Source organism: Mustelus asterias, chromosome 2 (genome assembly GCF_964213995.1).
Source record: "Mustelus asterias chromosome 2, sMusAst1.hap1.1, whole genome shotgun sequence".
NCBI classification, from domain to species: Eukaryota; Metazoa; Chordata; class Chondrichthyes; order Carcharhiniformes; family Triakidae; genus Mustelus; species Mustelus asterias.
The window spans coordinates 4,926,744-4,947,019 of NC_135802.1; the positions used below are offsets into that span (position 1 = coordinate 4,926,744).

The following is a 20,276-nucleotide window of genomic DNA, read 5'->3' on the forward strand; positions in this document are numbered from 1 at the left end:
TGTCAAGTATTTCTCTCTCTTCGTGACTTTCCCTGGCAGGGTGAGTCAGTGGGCTGATGGGCTGCTGCTCTGAAGTGTGTTACCATTTTCTTTTTTTCCCCCTTCCTTGGCGTGAGGAAGCTTCCCTCTCGCTGACAATCGAGCAGTCTCTGCCAGGGCTCAGTGAGCAGTCAGTAGGTCACGGGTTCAAGTCCCGCTGCCAAAGACTTTGATTTGATTTATCGTTGTCACATAGAAATCATAGAAACCCTACAGTGCAGAAGGAGGCCATTCGGCCCATCGAGTCTGCACCGACCACAATCCCACCCAGGCCCTACCCCCACATATTTACCCGACTCTAAGAGGCAATTTTTAACCTGGCCAATCAACCTAACCCACACATCTTTGGACTGTGGGAGAAAACCGGAGCACCCGGAGGAAACCCACGCAGACACGAGGAGAATGTGCAAACTCCACACAGACAGTGACCCGAGCCGGGAATCGAACCCGGGACCCTGGAGCTGTGAAGCAGCAGTGCTAACCACTGTGCTACCGTGCCGCCCCTTTTGTGTTAACATACAGTGAAAAGTATTGTTTCTTGCACGCTATACAGGCAAAGCATACCGTTCATCGAGAAGGAAACGAGAGAGTGCAGAATATAGTGTTACAGTCATTTGAGGCAATCATCTAAACGCAGGGGTAGCACGGTGGCACAGTGGTTAGCACTGCTGCCTCACAGCGCCAGGGACCCAGGTTCCATTCTAGCTTCGGGTCACTGTCTGTGTGGAGTTTGCACGTTCTCCTCATGTCTGCATGGGTTTCCTCTGGTTTCCTCCCATATTCCAAATATGTGCAGGTTAGGTGGGTTAGCCATGCTAAATTGACTCTTAGTGTCGGGGGACTAGCTAGGGTAAATATGTGGAGTTATGGGGAAAGAGCCTGGCTGGGATTGTGGTTGGTGCAGACTCAATGGGCCGAATGGCCTCCTTCTGCACTGTCAGGATTCTATGGTGCCGCACTGTTGGAGGAACCCACCTTCAAATGGAAAGAAGTGAGAAAGCAGCAGCTTTGATGATGTTGGGAAGACTCAGTGCAGTTCACAGTTGTGTGAAATGCGATCAGTATTGTAATGCAGGAAGCTTGGCTGCCAATTTGCGCACAGCAAGGTTCCATAGCAGTAAACTCGTGCACTGTGGGAGATTGCTGCACTAAGCTGGGACGTGGCTTTGTTCAGTGAGGAATATAATTTGGAAGCGAGACTGAAATGGTACTGTAATTATTAACCTGTTTCCGTGGAACCGAAAGGGCTACTTGAGACCAGGTTTGAGTGAAAGCCCCGAGCAGAGTGAAACAGGCTGAGCTGTGTCTGTGTGCGCACAACCCACACACCTGTCTCTTCTACAAAAGAGATGTCTCACGACTGTGGCCAATCCATTATCGTCGGTCCACGGATCGCAAACGCAGGATTTGTTGCCTTGTCTTGACTCTGCTCAGAAGATTCCTGGGTGGTAGAGAAAGCGGAGTGGCTGTGGTAATGTGTACAGCGTGTCCCCGATTTGACACAGTGAGAATTCTGTCTCTCCTATTTGGGAGGAGATAAATCCGAGACCTACCCCCCCCTCGCTCTCGCTGCCCCACACGTGCTGCCAGGGTAATGAATCCATGCCCCAGAGCAGGATAAAATTCACAAAGTATTTCCTGTGCATGAGATCATCGGCCTTTTTGGAACTGCGTGACGCTGATTTGAGAAATGACTGGCAAGTGGAGAGGATGAGTTAAACGCGATGGGGTGAAGCTGGCTCTGGAACGTCCCGGGCCTGTGATCTTGTTAACTCTTCCCACACTGTGGAGGAGGGGCTGCACAAATCAGAATGGGGACTGCTACACTTTCAAAAAGACAAAACAACAAGGTGTTCTCTTCCTCACCCCCCTCCTCCTCCCTCAGCGATCACTCGCTAACGAGTATGATTTAAAAAACTCACCACAGTCACAGGTGACCATAGGCTGTTCTCCCCTTTGAGGGGGAGACCTGATTGGTCATAGAGTCATAGAGATTTACAGCATGGAAACAGACCCTTCGGCCCAACTTATCCATGCCGCCCTTTTTTTTTTAAAACCCCTAAGCTAATCCCAATTGCCCACATTTGGCCTATATCCCTCTATACCCACCGTACCCATGTAACTATCTAAATGCTTTTTAAAAGAAAATTGTACCCGCCTCTACTACTACCTCTGGCAGCTTATTCCAGACACTCACCACCCTCTGTGTGAAAAAACTGCCCCTCTGGACACTTTTGTATCTCTCCCCTCTCACCTTAAACCTATGCCCTCTAGTTTTAGACTTCCCTACCTTTTGGAAAAGATATTGACTATCTAGCTGATCTGTGCCCCTCATTATTTTATAGACCTCTATAAGATCACCCCTCAGCCTCCTACTCAATCCCATCAAGTCCTGGTAGCATCCTAGTAACTCTTTTCTGCACTATTTCTAGTTTAATAATATCCTTTCTATAATAGGGTGACCAGAATTGCACACAGTATTCCAAGAGTGGCCTTACCAATGTCTTGTACAACTTCAACAAGACGTCCCAACTCCTGTATTCAATGTTCAGACCGATGAAACCAAGCATGCCGAATGCCTTCTTCACCATTCTGTCCACCTGTGACTCCACTTTCAAGGAGCTATGAACATCTACCCCTAGATCTCTTTGTTCTGTAACTCTCCCCAACGCCTTAACATTAACTGAGTAAAACCTACCCTGGTTCAATCTACCAAAATGCATCACCTCGCATTTGTCTAAATTAAACTCCATCTGCCATTCGTCAGCCCACTGGCCCAATTGATCAAGATTCCGTTGCAATTGGAGATAACTTTCTTCACTGTCCACTATGCCACCAATCTTAGTGGGGATTTAACCTGAGGGTCGCCACATCTTAGGTGACGGGCAAGGTTGAGAAGACGGAGTCTTCATGGATAACGAACACAAAATGCTGGAAAGTCTCAGCAAGTCTGACAGCATCTGTGGGGAGAGAATGGAACCAATGTTTGAAGTCTGGGTGATCCTCCGTCAGAGCCAGTGTTATTTCTGCCACACAAGTGCCAGGTGATGACCATCTGCAACAAGTGATGGAATACTCTCCACTTGTCTGGACGGGTGCAGCCCCAATAACACCCAAGATGCTTGACACCATCCAGGACAAAGCAGCCCACTTTAGTGGCACCCCATCCACCGCCTCAAACATTCACTCTCTTCCAGCCTTGGTTGACTGAGTGGGACACTCTTTCAGAGAGTGGGTGCAGACCCGATGGGCCAAATGGTCTCTGTCTGCACTGTGAGGGACTCCTATGATTCATAGAATCCTACAGTGCAGAAGAAGGCCATTCGGCCCATCGAGTCTGCACTGACCACAATCCCACCCAGACCCTTTCCCCATAACCCCATGCATCTACCCCAGCTAGTCCCCTTGACACTAAGGGGCAATTTAGCACGGCCAATCCACCTAACCCGCACTTCTTTGGACTGTGGGAGGAAAGACCTAGCTCAGGTACGATGGGCTGACTGCACAGTTATCATTCTATCTTTCCATTAGTTATGGAGTTGCTGCAAGTTTGGAATCCAGGATTCCGAGCAGTACATACAATCCATTTTGCAGTTTCTGCTGTAGTCATACGGTGCTCGGAATGTATATCGGGAACAACTAAAGGAAAATACTGCAGATGCTGCAATCTGAAACAAAAACAGAAAATACTGGAAGATCTCAGCAGGTCTGACAGCATCTGTGGGGAGAGAATAGAGCTAATGTTTCGAGTCTGGATGACCTTTCGTCAGTGCTGTTTGACGGATAACCCGAGCTAAAAACTAAAGGATTAGAGACAGTTGTATATGTTTACTTGGATGAAATTAAATGTCCTTTTGTTCAACTCTTATTTGCAGGACATCCGGAATACCGTGGGCAATATCCCTATGGAATGGTACCAGGACTATCCACACATTGGCTATGATCTGGATGGGAAGAAAATCTACAAACCAATCCGAAATAAAGATGAGCTGGATGAATTTCTGGATAAAATGGAAAATCCGGATTATTGGTATGGAGCACGAGGGGACTCTGTGGGTGGGGGTGTGGTGGGGGAGGGGGGGGGTGATATGAGGGGACTCTGTGGGTGGGGGTGCGGGGTTGGGGGAGGCTGCGGGCATGGGACTCTGGGGGGGGGGTGCAGTGTTGGGGCACGAGGGGACTCTGGGGGTGCGGGGTTGGGGGGGATGTGGGCACGAGGGGACTCTGGGTGGGGGCACGGGCATGAGGGGACTCTGTGGGTGGGGGTGCGGGGTTGGGGGGATGTGGGCACGAGGGGACTCTGGGTGGGGGCACGGGCATGAGGGGATTCTGTGGGTGGGTGTGCGGGGCCGGGAGTGCGAGGGAACTCTGTTGTGGGGGGGGGGGGGGGAGTGCGAGGGAACTCTGTGGGGGGGGGGGGGAGTGCGAGGGAACTCTGTGGGGGGGGGGGGGGGGGGGGGGAGTGCGAGGGAACTCTGTGGGGGGGGGAGTGCGAGGGAACTCTGTGGGGGGGGGAGTGCGAGGGAACTCTGTGGGGGGGGGAGTGCGAGGGAACTCTGTGGGGGGGGGAGTACGAGGGGACTCTGTGGGGGTGGGGGGGTGCTTTGCGATTTGAATATGTCACTGGTCTTGATGATTGGATGTATTGTTACCTGTCACTCAATTAAGCTGCTTATCAATTCACCCCGCCACCGCTTGAAGCATTGAGCCACATCCCTCCACACACACGGCTGAATTAAAGCCAGTCATTCCCCAGCTGGACAGTCTGAATGTTGAATGTGTTCTCTGGACAGATTTCCTGGGGGAATCGCAGCAAGAGACCACCACTTGGGCTCCTCCTGTTGGTTAGAGCTCTCCCATATAAGACATAAATAATGAGACTTTCTTTGCGCTGAGGGTTATCAGGCTGTCTCTTCCCCAAAAAGTAGGGGAGGCTGGGTCACTGAAGTGACCAAGTTAGCCAGATTTATGATCGACAAGGGACATGGGGGGAGGTGGAGTTAAGGTCACAATCAGCAGTGTGTATTATAGACAGCAGTGTGTACTATCTACAAGATGCACTGCAGAAATTCACCAAAAATCCTTAGACAGCACCTTCCAAACCCACGACCTCTTCATCTAGAAGGACAAGAGCAGCAGATACATGGGAACACCACCACCTGCAAGTTCCCTTCCAAGCTACTCACTATCCTGACTTGGAAATATATCACCGTTCCTTCGCAGTAGCTGGGTCAAAACCCTGGAATTGCCTCCCTAACAGCATTGTGGGTCAACCCACAGAGCGTGGATTGCAGCGATTCTAGAAGGCAGATCACCCCCACCTTCTCAAGAGCAACTAGGGATGGGCAATAAATGCTGGCCAGCCAGCGAAGCGCATGTCCCACGAATGAATTTTTAAAAATCAGCTATGATCTTATGGAAGGGTGGAGCAGGCTGGAGAGGCCCAATCGCCACCCCCTGTTCCTAATCCTTGTAGTTGTATACAACGTCCCTCCTGTTTTTGCCCATGTCCTATTGGGCATCTGCAGTGCCCCTTCCATTGATTGGCTAAGGATTCAGGTTAACAGAATGCCTAACAGCCTCATTAACAAGTGGGTGGTGAAGGAAAGCAGAGGGTTCTGTTACTTCACTGGGTGTTATTTACTGACCTTTTTCCAACGCGACTCTGTTTTTCTCTCTCTGGGGGTCTCCCTCTCCATCCACAGGCGGACCATTCCAGATAAGATGACTGGCACTGAAATTCGACTAACTGACGAACAGATCGATCTCATCCACAGGATCCAGAAGGGGCAGTATGGAGATGTCAAATTTAATCCGCATGAGGTGGGAATATTTAATTTTCAGTCACCCACAGTATAAACACCGGTTTCCTGGGTTCAGTTGTAAATGAAACAATTCGATATAAATTTCTGACCTTGGTGCTGCAACCAGAACAGTTTAGCTGAAATTTATTTATTAATGTCACAAGTAGGCTCACATTAACACTGCAGTGAAGTTACTGTGAAAATGTTGAATATGACACACACAGAGTGGGATGCAAAGCTGTTCCATTGGTGGAAGCCTTGCACATTCTTGCACACTGTCTTGCCTGCAGAAAGTCTCTTTTTTTTTGGGAATTGCATTAAACAGGAAATTAGAGACGCGTTCGATAAAGGAACATCTATAATTATGGGTGACTTGAATCTACACATAGATTGGACAAATCAAATTAGTAACCATACCGCAGAGGAGGAATCCCTGCATGGTTTTCTGGACCAATACATTGAGGAACCAACCAGAGAGCAGGCCATCCTAGCCTGGGAGTTGTATAAACAGAAAGGAATAATTGACAAGCTACTTGTGTGAGGCTCCTTGCGGAAGAGCGACCATAACATGACAGAATTTTTCTTCAAGATAGAGAGTGAAGTAGTTGATTCTGAGGCGAGGGTCCTGAATAAAGGAAACTATGATTGTATGAAACATGAGTTGGCTATGACGGATTGGGAAATGTCACTAAAGGAATGACAGTGGATGGGCAACGACAAACATTCAAGGAGCACATGGATGAATTGCAACAATTGTTTATTTCTGGCTGGCGCAAAAGTAAAACTGGAAAGGTGGCCAAATCATGGCTTACAAGGGAAATTAGAGATCGTATTAGATTCCAGGAAGAGGCATAGAAATTGGCCCGAAAAACAACAGACTTAAGGATTGGGAGCAATTTAGAATTCAGCAAAGGAGGTCCAAGGGATTGACTAAGAAGGGGAAAATAAAGCACGAGAGTAAGCTTGTGAGGAACATAAAAACTGACTGTAAAAGTTTCTATAGGTATGTGAGGAGAAAAAGATTGGGAAAACAAATTCCCTTACAGGGAAATTTATAGTAGGGAACAAAGAAATAGCTGACCAACTAAATACATACTTTGCTTCTCTTTTCGCAAAGGAGGAAACAAATAAAGTATCAGAAGTGTTGGGGAACGCAGGGTTTAGTGAGAGGGAGGAAATGAAGGAAATCAGTACTAGTAGGGAAATGGTTTTGGGGAAATTAATAGGATTGAAGGCCGATAAATCCCCAGGGCCTGATAATCTGCATCCCAGAGTACTTAAGAAAGTGGCCCTAGAAATAGTGGGTGCTTGGTGGTCATCTTCCAAGATTCTATAGACTCTGGAACAGATCCTCCAGATTAGGGGGTAGTTAATGTAACCCCACTGTTTAAAAAGGGCGCTAGAGCAAAAACAGGGAATTATAGACGAGCCTGATGTCAATAGTGGGGAGAATTCTACAGTGCATTCTCAAAGGTTTCATGGAGAGCACTTGGTAAGCAGTGGTAGAATCTGACAGCATGGATTTATGAACGGGAAATCATACTTAACAAATCTACTGGAATACTTTGAGGATGTAACTAGTAGAGTTGATGAGGGGGAGCCGGTGGAAGTGGTTTATTTGGGCTTTCAGAAGGCTTTCGACAAAGAGCTACATAAGAGTTTAGCATGTAAAATTAAAGCGCTTGAGATTGGGGGTAGTGTATTGAGATGGATAGAAAGCTGGGAGACAGGAAACAAAGAGTTGGAATAAACAGGTCATTTTCCAAATGATAGGCAGTAGATCAGTGCTGGGACCCCAGCTATTCACTATATATATTAATGATTTAGATGAGGGAACAAAATGTAATATCTCCAAATTTACAGATGCTGGGTGGGAGGATGAGCTGTGAGGAGGAGAATGCAGAAATCCTTAACGTGATTTGGACAAGCTGAGTGAGTGGGCAAATGGTTGGCAGATGCAGTATAATGTAGATAAATGTGAGGTTATCCATTTCAGGAGCAAAAACAGGACGGCAGATTACTATCTGATTATAAATTGAGAGAGGGGATTGTGCAGTGAGACCTGGGTATCCTTGCTGTGAAGGTAAGTTTGCAGTGCATCAGGCGGTAATGAAGGCAAATGGTATGTTGGCCTTCATGGAGCAGGGATGTCTTGATGCAATTATACAGGGCCTTGGTGAGGCCATACCTGGAAAATTGTGTGCAATTTTGGTCGTCTTATCTGAGGAAAGACATTTTTGTTATGGAGGAAGTGCAGAGAAGGTTTACCAGACTGATTTCCGGGATGGCAGGATTGATATACAAGGAGCGATTGACAGCTTCAGTCATCTTAACTTATTGACCCATTTTCACCACAAAAGGGAACTCGTCCTGATGTGCAATGCTGCCCGTTACGGGATTGGGCGGTTCCTGGCACACTGTTGGGAAGATGGAAGGGAAAAGCCTATTGCAAATGCATTCAGGATCCTTTCAGACGCTGAACAGAGGTATTCCCAAATTGAGAAAGGCGGGTTGGTGGTTGTATTTGGTAAAAAGTTCCATCAATACGTCTACGGTAGGCGCTTCATAATAGTAAGCCTTACTGGGACTTCAGAACACAAGGCAAGTATCCCCTATTGTCTCCATCTGGATATAGCATTGGGGCTTGTTACTTGCAGCTTAGGAATATGTCCAAAAGCCCCAGACCTGGATAGCTAAGCCTCCCTACATCCGTGGTAGGCCTTTGGTGCGAGTGCATGTGCACTTTGCTGGGCCTTTTATGGGTTCCGTGTTTTTTATCATGGTGGGCGCACAAGTGGTTAAAACTACATTGCATGGGCTCCACCACCTCCCCATGCTACAATTGAGAAACTACGACAGAGTTCCTGCAAGCACAGAATATCAGGCATCCTGGTTCCTGATAACAGTGCTGCTTTTACAAGCACAGAGTTCCAGAACTTACGGCATCAGGCACATTAGGACAGCACCCTATCACCCATCAGCGAATGGGTTGGCTGAACAGGCTCAGCATGAAAAAACAACCCACAACATCCATAGAGACCAAACTGGTGTGATTTTTATTCGACTACCCCTTACACAATGACAGGAGTCGCCCCAGTGGAATCGTTAATGGGATGGAGGCTTCAGACGAGATTAAGCCGACTGTTCCCAAACCTGGCGGGGAGGGTGGAATCCCAACAAGAGAACCAGAAGTGGAACTATGATTCTGCAAGAACAGAAAGAACGTTCAAAACCGGTGACCCTGTCCACGTGAGGAACCTTGGAGACTGTTTCAGCTGCAACCCTGGTTCATAACGGAGAAAACAGGGCCCGTGTATTACAAGGTCTAAGAGCAGAGAGAGCTATGAGAAAACACCTGGACCATCTCCCGCACCAGTACGGGTCTCATTAGCAGCCATGGAGATGGCCGCTGCCAGTGTAGGACCATGACGTGAACCTGACCCGACGTCTGCCACTGCGGGTGATGAGGACACGGATTCTGTGATCGAAGAGGAAGAAGCTGATGCTCCAACTGAAGCTGGAGTCCCAGGAAGAACCTCCGTTTGTGGCTTTACCGTGCTCTCTCCGAAAACAAAGGCCTCCAATTCAGTTCACAGCAGCAGATGTGGTGTTACCGGAGCACCCGGAGGAAACCCACATGGACACGGGGAGAACATGCAGACTCCGCACAGACAGTGACCCGAGGCCGGGAATAGAACCCAGGTCCCTGGCGCTGTGAGGCGGCAGCAGTGCTAACCACTGTGCCACCGTGCCACCCAGACTTACTGGTTAGCATTGGCCATGCTAAGTTCTCCCTCAGTGTACCTGAACAGGCGCCGGAGTGTGGTGACTAGGGGGTTTTCACATTAAATTTCATTGTAGTGTTAATGTAAGCCTACTTGTGACACTAATCAATAAACTTTAAAACTTTAAACTAAAATGAAAACAAAGCAATTTTGAAGTGCTGACATGCTTTCTGCTTCAATCAGTAACTCTGGACCTATTTTCCATGACCTCGCAGTGAATCAAAGTGATTAAAAGTTTCTCAAGTGCTCTCGGAGTTTTGTGTGAATCGGGTGCAGTGAAGTTGGTGTTACTCTGCTGTAGTACAGGTGTCTGACACTAGGGGCTGTTGGTGAGCTGTGAAAGTATTATCCGGAATATTATTACTGCTCCTGAACCTTGGGAACAGGAGCATGCCTGTTTGTTTCAGTGATGGTTTGTAGATTGTCCACTTCAACAACCCTTTTCAGTGACATATTCCACATCTCTGATCCATGTGAAATATCCTCCCAACTTCCCCTTATCCTTTTTACTCATAAGAACATAAGAAATAGGAGCAGGAGTAGGCCATCTAGCCCCTCGAGCCTGCCCCGCCATTCAACAAGATCATGGCTGATCTGAAGCAAATCAGTTCCACTTACCCACCTGCTCCCCATATCCTTAATTCCCTTATCAATCAGAAATCCATCTATCCGTGACTTAAACATATTTAACGAGGAAGCCTCCACCACTTCAGTGGGCAGAGAATTCCAGAGATTCACTACCCTCTGAGAGAAAAAGTTCCCCCTCAACTCTGTACTGAACCGGCCCCCACTTATTTTGAGGCTGTGCCCTCTAGTTCTGGTTTCCCTTCTAAGTGGAAAGAATCTCTCCACCTCTACCCTATCCAGCCCCTTCATTATCTTATATGCCTCTATAAGATCCCCCCTCAGCCTTCTAAACTCCAACGAGTACAGACCCAATCTGTTCAATCTCTCCTCATAAGCTACACCCCCTCTGCACTCCCTCCAAGGCCAATATATCCTTTCGCAAATAAGGGGACCAAAACTGCACACAGTACTCCAGTTGCGGCCTCACCAGTGCCTTGTACAGTTGCAGCAAGACCTCCCTGCTTTTATACTCCATCCCCTTCGCGATAAAGGCCAACATTCCATTCGCCGCCTTGACCACCTGCTGCACCTGCAGACTGAGTTTTTGCGATTCGTGCACAAGGACCCCCAGGTCCCTCTGCACAGTAGCATGTTGTAATTTTTCACCATTTAAATAATAGTCCAATTTACTATTATTTCTTCCAAAGTGGATAACCTTACAGTTGCCAACGTTATATTCCATCTGCCAAATCCTCGCCCACTCGCTCAGCCTATCCAAATCTCTCTGCAGACTTTCCGCGTCCTCCACGCAATTTGCTTTCCCACTCATCTTCGTGTCATCAGCAAACTTTGATACCCTACACTCAGTCCCCTCCTCCAGATCATCTATGTAACTTCCTTCCCATCTACCCATCACCTCCAGTTCCCATCCATGGATATGCAGACCATCCCCTTTTTTAGAATCGTGCAGCACAGGAGAGACCTTTCGGTTGGTTCATCATACCTAGGGTTACCTCTTTGAAAGAACTGCCCACTTTACCCCAGTCCTTATCTCGGGCTTTACAAACCATTTGTTCAGAGATGTGGAGGTTGTTGGCAAGGCTGGCGTTTATTACCCATCCACAATTGCCCTGGTGGCAGTGGTGAGCCTCCACATTGAACTTTGATGTGGACAGCTATCGGGCCCATTTCTAATTGACCTGAGGGCCTTGAGAGAGTGACCTCAGCTACAGAGGGGCGGCACGGTGGTTAGCACTGCTGCTTCACAGCGTCAGGGACCCAGGCTCGGGTCACTGTCTGTGTGGAGTGTGCACTGTGTCTGCGTGCGTTTCCTCCGAGTGCTCTGGTTTCCTCCCACAATCCAAAGAAGTGCGGGTTAGGTGGATTGGCCATGTGAAATTGCCCCTTAGTGTCAGGGGAATGGGAGGGTAAATGCATGGGGTTATGGGGATGGGGCCTGGGTGAGATTGTGGTCAGTGCAGACTCGATGGGCCAAATGGCGGCCTCCTGCACTGCAGGGATTCTATGAGAGTGAAACTGGAATCCTCATTGTTAGGCCTGCGCTCAAGGGGTGGCTGGTCCCTCTCATGAATATTCGCCCCACAATCCAGCAGCTATACCGATGCTGATTCCCATCAATGCCTTCCCTGAGGTCAAATGTCCCAAGCCATTTTGCAGAGCTATAGTTAGAAAAGGGATACTTGGGAAAAGGGTTAGAGAGAGATGGTCACTAACTTGCTCAAAGGGGTGGTCACATGATGAAAGCTCTGACACGGCTCATTTTTTAGCCTTGTCATTTATCCTGGCGCAGAGCCCATAAGTACCTAATCCCAGAGTGAAAATTCTGTACTGTGTCCCTGCAAGATTTCTGGTTAAACTTTGGGACGAAATGCCATGTATACTAATGAAAATCTTCGATGGAAAGAAGCAGTCGGAGGTGACCGGGGTGGAGCTGAGCCCTCAAGATGGTGATTTGGTCAGCGAACACACTCTTGACCTAGTGGCATTGTCGATGATGACTGCCCATATGATTAAAGTTATAAAAGACAAACTGGGCTTTAAGGCACAGAATTTCAGTGCTCATACTGCTGAACTGCAGAGTATAGATATGGAGGAAAGAATCCTCATTCTCAAAAATGCAGCTTCCTCAGTTCAGGCTTTCGTTTCTTGGAGAATCCGCTAAATGGTTGTTAGATATCCTGGTTGATCTGGAGAGCCGGGCTGGAGGAGGAATTTCCGTCTGACCGGCTTTCCAGAAGGAACTGAGAGCGAGCTCCCAGTTAACTATTTTGAGAACTGGCTACCATGTTTTCTTAATCTTGTCACGAAAGCTGAGCGTATTCATCTTGAAGGGGCAGATTGTATCCTGTTTTTGAGGCCTGACCCTCGGCCGCCGATCATGTGATTTCAGAGTTTTGGTCGCAGAGGTTTCGATAAAGATGGAAAGTGCCTGAAAGCTATCTGAATGCGGTTTGCCCAGCTTTACCCTTTGGGTGACATCTGACAAATCCTTAGGGCTGCTTGACAATCGGGCTCTGGCAACTCTAAACTCCATGGGCGGCAATAATTTGGAGTCATGATCTGCAGTTCATCGCTAAGCCTGGACTTTGCCCCTTGTCGCTGCACTCCTCTTTTGATTTTGTTATTTATCACGTTGACAGGGCTGATCTAGTATATCAGCACTGAGGCAAATCTCACCTGTTAGCCTTAGAAAACCAGGGACATCCATTGTTCATAAAGGAATGCATCCTTCAGCATGTTCCTTTAATTACTCCAAGCTTAAGACACAGATTTGATCCCACTATATCCTCGTTAGGCCAAAGCTATAAGGTGGCAGGGGGGACTACCTACATTGCTTCTGGTCCTGTGTCAGAATTGAATCCTAGTGATTTAATTTCCTTGAGAGTGTTGTGATGTGAGCTGGGTAGGTTGTAGGGCACTAGGGCTGCGCGATATTTATCTGTTTTTTTTCTTGTAATCCTTGCATTTTTAATGGTGGTTTATGGTGTGTGGTATCCTTTACTCTTGTCATGGCTGGTATGAGTTGGGCCACTGTGGGGAGGTGGGTGGTTTGCTGTAGAGGTTGTGGGTAGGACCCAACGAGTCCTCACAGCTGGTGAGGAAAACCCCCTCGGAACTATTGGTGTTGTGTCATTCGTTTCTGTATTTTTGTTACTTTGAGGCCAAAGAATCTCTGACGGACTCCTGTAAAAGATGCAGATTGAGAACACATCCTGGGAAACGACATTGTTCTGTATGAGTGGTGCTTGTGAGGTGGTGAGGGGGGGGGGCGGTGCTGCAGAGACCAGTTCAATTCAGAAGGTTCACAGACAGGTTCTGATAAAAGCAGCAGGCTGGTGTGCACTGTACAGGCTCCAATCCTCGATTGTCCACAGGCTGCGGAGAACCCAGTGACATCATGGAGTGATCACATGACTGTCTTCTTAAAGGGGCCATGCCACACACAGTAATCCCCCAAATACACAACACAACCTTTCATTGCTTGTATCTTTGGAGCCACCATTTGTGATGAGTAATACAATCCAGCTGTGTTGGTGCTCTCTTGTCTCTCTGTCTATGTATATTTGGAAAAATGATTAGGCTGTACTGCACCAATCCTTGAGGATTTGTTGTGTTGTTTGTAAAAATGGAAAAATTTTTGAATAAAAGTATATTTTACAAAATGGAAGAGAGGGCTGCAAAACGATAGGTTTATGGAGGGATAGGATGGCATAGGAGCAGTAGTAGGCCATTTGACCACTCACGCCTGCCTTGCCATTCAATAAGATTATGGCTGATCTGTTTGTGTCGAGTTCCATATTCCCATCTACCTGCCAATAACCTTTGATTCCCTTGCCGAGCAAGAATCTGTCCACCTCCATCTTAAAAATATTCAGTGACCCCTGTCTCCACTGCCTTCTCACAACCCTCAGAAAAAAAAACTTCTCACCTTTCTCCCCCACAAGAGGAAACATCCTTTATACACCTTGTTGAGACCGTTCAGGATCCTGTACACTTCAATCCACTAATCTCTCATTTTTCTAAACTCCAGTGGAAACAGGCCCAGTCTGTCCAATGTTTCCTCATAAGCTCATTCCAGGGATCAATCTAGTAAACCTCGTCTGAACTGCCTCCAACATATTTAAATCCTTCCTTAAATATGGAGACTTTTATGTTCAATTCCTCTTGTAATAAAAGATAGCATTCCATTAGTCTTATAAACTATTTACTGTACCTGCATACTAACCTTTTGTGACACATGGAAGGCGATGGCCCAGTGGTATTATCGCTACACTATTAATCCAGAAACTCAGCTAATGTTCTGGGGATCAGGGTTCGAATCCCGCCACGGCAGATGGTGGAATTTGAATTGAATAAGAAAAATCTGGAATTAAGAATCTACTGATGACCATGAAACCATTGTCGATTGTTGGAAAAACCCATCTGGTTCACTAATGTCCTTTAGGGAAGGAAATCTGCTGTCCTTACCTGGTCTGGCCTACATGTGACTCCAGAGCCACAGCAATGTGAATGACTCTCAACTGCCCCCAGGCAACTAGGGATGGGCAATAAATGCTGGCCAGCCAGCGACGCCCATGTCCCACAAATGAATAAAAAAAGAACTAGAACACCTAGATCCCTCCGCACCTTGGAATTCTGCAGTTGTTCTCAGTTTAAGTTAGAATCTGCTTTTTCATTCTTCCTGCCAGAGAAAACCGCTTCACATTTTCCATGTTGTTCTCCAACGCCCACTCACTCAACCTATCTGTCTACAAACTTATGTTCTCTTCACAGCATACTCTCATACCTATCTGAGTGCCATCTGTAAATTTAGCTATCATGCCTTCACTCCCTCCATCTACGTCAGTGATGTAAATTGTAAAAGTTGAGGCTTCTCCAGGACTCCACTCGTCACATTCTGCCAATCAGAAAGTGACCCATTTATGCATAGTCTATTTTCTGCCAACCAGCCAATCTTTTATCCATGCAACTACCTCTACACCATGAGCTTTTATTTTCCACAATAACCTTTGATAAGGTTAGCACTGCTGCCTCACAGCGCCAGGAACCCAGGTTCAATTCCAACCTTGGGTGACTGTGTGGAGTCTGCACGTTCTCCCCGTGTCTGCGTGGGTTTCCTCCGGGTGCTCCGGTTTCCTCCCACAGTCCAAAGATGTGCAGGTTAGGTGCATTGGTCATGATCAATGTGCGGGGTTGGGCCTCGGTCAGATGCTGTTTTGGAGGGTCAGTGCAGTTCCAATGGGCCGAATGGTCTCTTCTGCACTGTAGGGATTCCATGATTCTATGATGTGGCACCTTATCAAATGTCTTCTAGACGTCCAAGTATGCTGCATCCACTGGTTTCCTTCTATCCACAGTACCTGCAGAAAACTCTGCTAAGTTGGTCAAGTCGGCTCACCTTTCACAAACCCATGCTGACTCTTTGAATTTTTCTGAGTGCCCAGCTTTGACCTCAATAATTGATTCTAACACTTTCCTCACAACCGACGTCAAGTTAATTGGCAGTTTCCAGTTTCTTGCCTCTCTTCCTTCTTCGATAAAGGGGTTACATTTGCTCCTTTCCTGTCTGATGGAACCGTTCCACAATCTAGAGAATTTGGGAAAATTAACACCAACATCTATTATCTCATTAGCCACCTCCTTTTAAAACCCTAGGATGAGGTCCATCAGGACCTGGAGACGTGTCAGCCGCACCCCATCAGTTTGCTCAGTCTTGCTTCCCTCGTGATTGTAATTTCACTAAATTCCTCTCTCCGTTCCTCCGCCTGATTTACAGCTATTGCTGCAATGTTTTTGTATCCTCTGTACTGAAAACAGAAGCAAAATATTTGTTTAATTCATCCACCATTTCCTTATTATCCACCATTAACTTCCTATTCTCACTCTCTAGAGAACCAGCATTCAGTCTTTTCTTTTTAAATTCCTGTGGAAACTCTTGCTATCTGTTTTTACATTTTCAGTGAGCTTCCTCTCCCACTCTAATTTCTTCCTCCTTATTAACATTTTAGTCATTCTCTGCCGTTCCTCACATTCTGACCAATCATCTGACCTGCTGTTCACCTTTGCACAGTTATATCCTTTTCCATAAGTTTTATGCTTTCCTTAACTTTAGTTAACCACAGATGGTGGATCCTCCTTTGAGAATTTTTCTTTAAAGCAGGAATATACTTCAGAGTATTCTGAAATAGCCCCTTAAATGTTTGCCACTGCTTCTCTGTTGATCTATCCTCTAGTCCAATGTGTCAGTGGCACATCGGCACAGCCATCAGCAGGGCTTTGGGACGGAGATGGTTGCATTCAAGGAATGGCGAGTTCTCATGTTTGCGCTTGTGGTATCCATGTGAGCGCTTGCGCACATGCACACTCTCGCACATGCTCGCGCACATACATTCTATTCCACGTGCTTGTACACGCACACTCTCTCCCACTTGCTATATGAATGTGTACACGCATTCTCACGCACACACCACCTTCTCGCACAAAACAAACTCCTGTGGTGTCAGCCCGCTCAGTAAATGAAATCATTTCTGATGTGAAACATGGTTTTGTAACAGAAGGAAAATTATTGTAGCGATATGGGGAAAGTGCAGGAGTGTGGGACTAATGTGTGGGGCGGCACAGTAGCACAGTGGTTAGCACTGCTGCTTCACAGCTCCAGGGTCCCGGGTTCGATTCCTGGCTCGGGTCACTGTCTGTGTGGAGTTTGCACATCCTCCTCATGTCTGCGTGGGTTTCCTCCGGGTGCTCCGGTTTCCTCCCACAGTCCAAAGATGTGCGGGTTAGGTTGATTGGCCAGGTTAAAAATTGCCCCTTAGAGTCCTGGGATGCGTAGATTAGAGGGATTAGCGGGTAAATATGTGGGGGTAGGGCCCGGGTGGGATTGTGGTCGGTGCAGACTCGACGGGCCGAATGGCCTCCTTCTGCACTGTAGGGTTTCTATGATTTCTATGAATCAGATAGCACTTTCAAAGAGCTAACACAGACACAATGGGCTGAATGTCCTCCTGTGCTGTAAGATTCTCTGAAAGAACCATTGTAAACGGGTGCGGTGTAATACCTGGCCACAGACAATGGGCATCCCACTCAGTTTAGCTGTGGTTACAACCCACCGCTTTGAGCGTAAAGGGTTACTCAAAGAATTTTTTTTATAGTTTCCTAACTTGGGCTGAAGTTCAAAATTTCTACCCAAAGAATTTACATTGAATTCCTGGGAACATACTTCATCCCAATGAATGTGGTCTGTTCTTTCAAAAACACTCGCAGGTTGGCCTGGAGTTGGTGAAATCTGTCTAACCATTGGTCCTTGGGGACAGACGAAATGTCTTGAGGCAGGTGACCTTTGAAAGGAATTTTCCCCCCGATGTTTATTGGAGTAAACGATGCTGGTGCTGGCAGTCAATTATTTTCTCCCAGCCCCCCCCCCCCCCCCCCCCCCCCCCCCAATTCCCCATTCCCTTATTTTGTCGCCAGTGTTTGCATTGAGCAGTCTCGAGTCGGGAATATCACAGACTGGGAATCTTTCCCAACTGCATTCATTTTAATTTCTTTAAAGCGAGCAGCCAAATATTCGTGTGAAGTGGGCAACCTCACTTCAACAACTCTGTGCTTGAGTTTGTGCCCCATAGGGACAAAACTGTCCTGAAACCATGCAGCGAGGACAAAAGCTAGTTACTCCCATCAGTCTGGCCTGAGTTTGAGCTTCAGTCCAGAGTATTGGCTCTGTAATCTAACAGAATGCACCAACCCCCCGTGACTGAACTAGCCTAATATGTAAGATGTAATTTTCCATTAGGAGTGATACTGAATGATCCTTGAATCATGGAGCATTTCTGCCTATTTAACCCATTAAACCCCAGCTGGGTATTATTTCCCCATATTTATAATCTCACTGCACCCTTAATATCCTAACCAGTCTAATCCCACTCTCCCCCTCACTCCCTACAGCCTTTAATATCCCACCCAGTCTAATCCCACTCTCCCCCTCACTCCCTACAGCCTTTAATATCCCACCCAGTCTAATCCCACTCTCTCCCACACCCTTTAATTTCCCACCCAGTCTAATTCCACTCTCCCTCCTCACTCCCTGGACCCTTTAATAACCCACCCAGTCTCCCCCTCGGTTCCTGCACTGTTTAATATCCCACCCAGTCTAATCACACTCTCCCCCTCACTCCCTGGACTATGTCCCACCCAGTCTAATCCCACTCTCCCTCCTCGCTCCCTGCACCCTTTAATGTCCCACCCAGTCTAATCACACTCTCCCCCTCACTCCCTGGACTATGTCCCACCCAGTCTAATCCCACTCCCCCTCCTCGCTCCCTGCACCCTTTAATGTCCCACCCAGTCTAATCGCACTCTCCCCCTCACTCCCTGGTCTATGTCCCACCCAGTCTAATCCCAGTTTCCTCAAACCACACTCCTGTTGCCTCCTGCTTCTAGCATGTTCTATTTTAGCATATCGATTCTCCGTGTGTGCTTGTCCATTCTTAGAGGATGTAATTGACCTGCAGGTCAGAGCAGTATATAGTTGTTGATGTAGGACTGACTCTAAGTTTGTGGTATCCCAATGCTTATGTGCCTTGTACACAGTCTGAAATTTACACCCTTCTTCTCCTTGTTTAGCCTTCCATAGATTTCTTTACCCACGAGACGATGATTCACCCCGTGACCAACCATCCAGCGCACAAGCGTAGCTTCATTCCATCGCTCATTGAGAAGGAGAAGGTAAGAGCTAGCGATTATTCCTGAGCCAGGCCATGGCTGTTGAATCATCCTCTCTCCCCTCTCTGCCCCTTGCCCGCAAAGGAGTGAGAGCAAGGCTACAGGTAACACTGGACAAAGCTGAGAGAGTATGAACCAAACTCAGACCATGCACACCCAAATTGTAGTTCAGCACTTTACCCGAGCTCTCTGTAAACTTCTACACTGCAGCTTGTGTGAACTGACCAACTCGAAAGTTGCTTTGCATCTTTCCAATTACAGCAACCTCAGATTGGAGTTATACAGTAAATTGTGCCCTGCACAAATCTAATTGCATTGATGTTATAACTGTCCTTTACAGTTTGTCATCTGCGACAGATTCCTTGAGTTGGTGCACGTGGCTGTTTGTCTTTTTGGTCAGTGTAAGAGAACGGTGCTTCATTGCCTGATCTCTGCCTGCTTGTGTTAACTGACGGAAATGGCAATGGGGCCATCATTGGAATTCAGATTCTCTTTGGAAATCAGCTCACTGTTGAGCTTTGTGTTGTTTATCCTCGGGACATGGGGAACACGGGGAGGCGATGGCCTAGTGATACTATCGCTAAAAGTATTAATCCAGAAACTAAGCTAATGTTCTGGGGACCCAGGTTTGAATCCCGCCACAGCAGATGGTGCAATTTGAATTCAATTAAAAAAAATATGGAATTAAGAATCCACTGACCATGAAACTATTGTTGGAAGAACCCATCTGGTTGACTAATGTCCTTCAGGGAAGGAAATCTGCCGTCCTTACCCAGTCTGGCCTACATGTGATTCCAGAACCACAGCAATGTGGTGACTCTCAACTGCCCTGTGAACAAGGGCAACTAGGGATGGGCAATAAATGCTGGCCAGCCAGTGACGCCCATGTCCCATGAATGAATAAATAAATACCTGACCGGGCTGCAGTAATTGCCCATCACTATTTGCTCCAAGGACGTTAAAAATAAATCCCATGATGTGGGAGTGGATGTAGGCTGGACCGGGAGAAATTGCCTTCCTTATCTCTGGATGTTGGCAAAGCAGGGTTTTATTATCAGACTATTTTCTGGTGCCAGCCCACAAATTATTCTGCAAATTTAATGAAGTCAGTTTTACGCTCCGTCAGCGATGGGATTTGAATTTGAGAGCTCTGGTTATCAGCCCAATGCCAGGTTTACCAGGATATTACAGGGGCGAGGCAAAAATCTTTCAAGGAAAGGTCAGTAGGTCAGTCACTCAGAGTTTAGGATCTGAAGCGTTCAATCTGAAGAGGTGGCAGGAGCTGATTCTCCAAATAATGTGAAAGAGGTGTTTGAGGATGAGGAATTTAGAGTCACAG

At 47.2% G+C, this 20,276-nt stretch overlaps 1 protein-coding gene across 1 annotated transcript in view; it reads left to right on the plus strand.

Annotated features, from left to right (window-relative positions):
- bop1 (BOP1 ribosomal biogenesis factor) overlaps nucleotides 1-20,276 on the plus strand; it is a 170,293-nt gene that overhangs the window by 120,685 nt on the left and 29,332 nt on the right. The window contains exons 4-6 of the mRNA XM_078230144.1: nucleotides 3,915-4,069; nucleotides 5,745-5,862; nucleotides 18,839-18,940. Of these exons, the coding sequence (XP_078086270.1) occupies nucleotides 3,915-4,069; nucleotides 5,745-5,862; nucleotides 18,839-18,940 (375 nt within the window). The remainder of the gene's footprint in view (nucleotides 1-3,914; nucleotides 4,070-5,744; nucleotides 5,863-18,838; nucleotides 18,941-20,276) is intronic.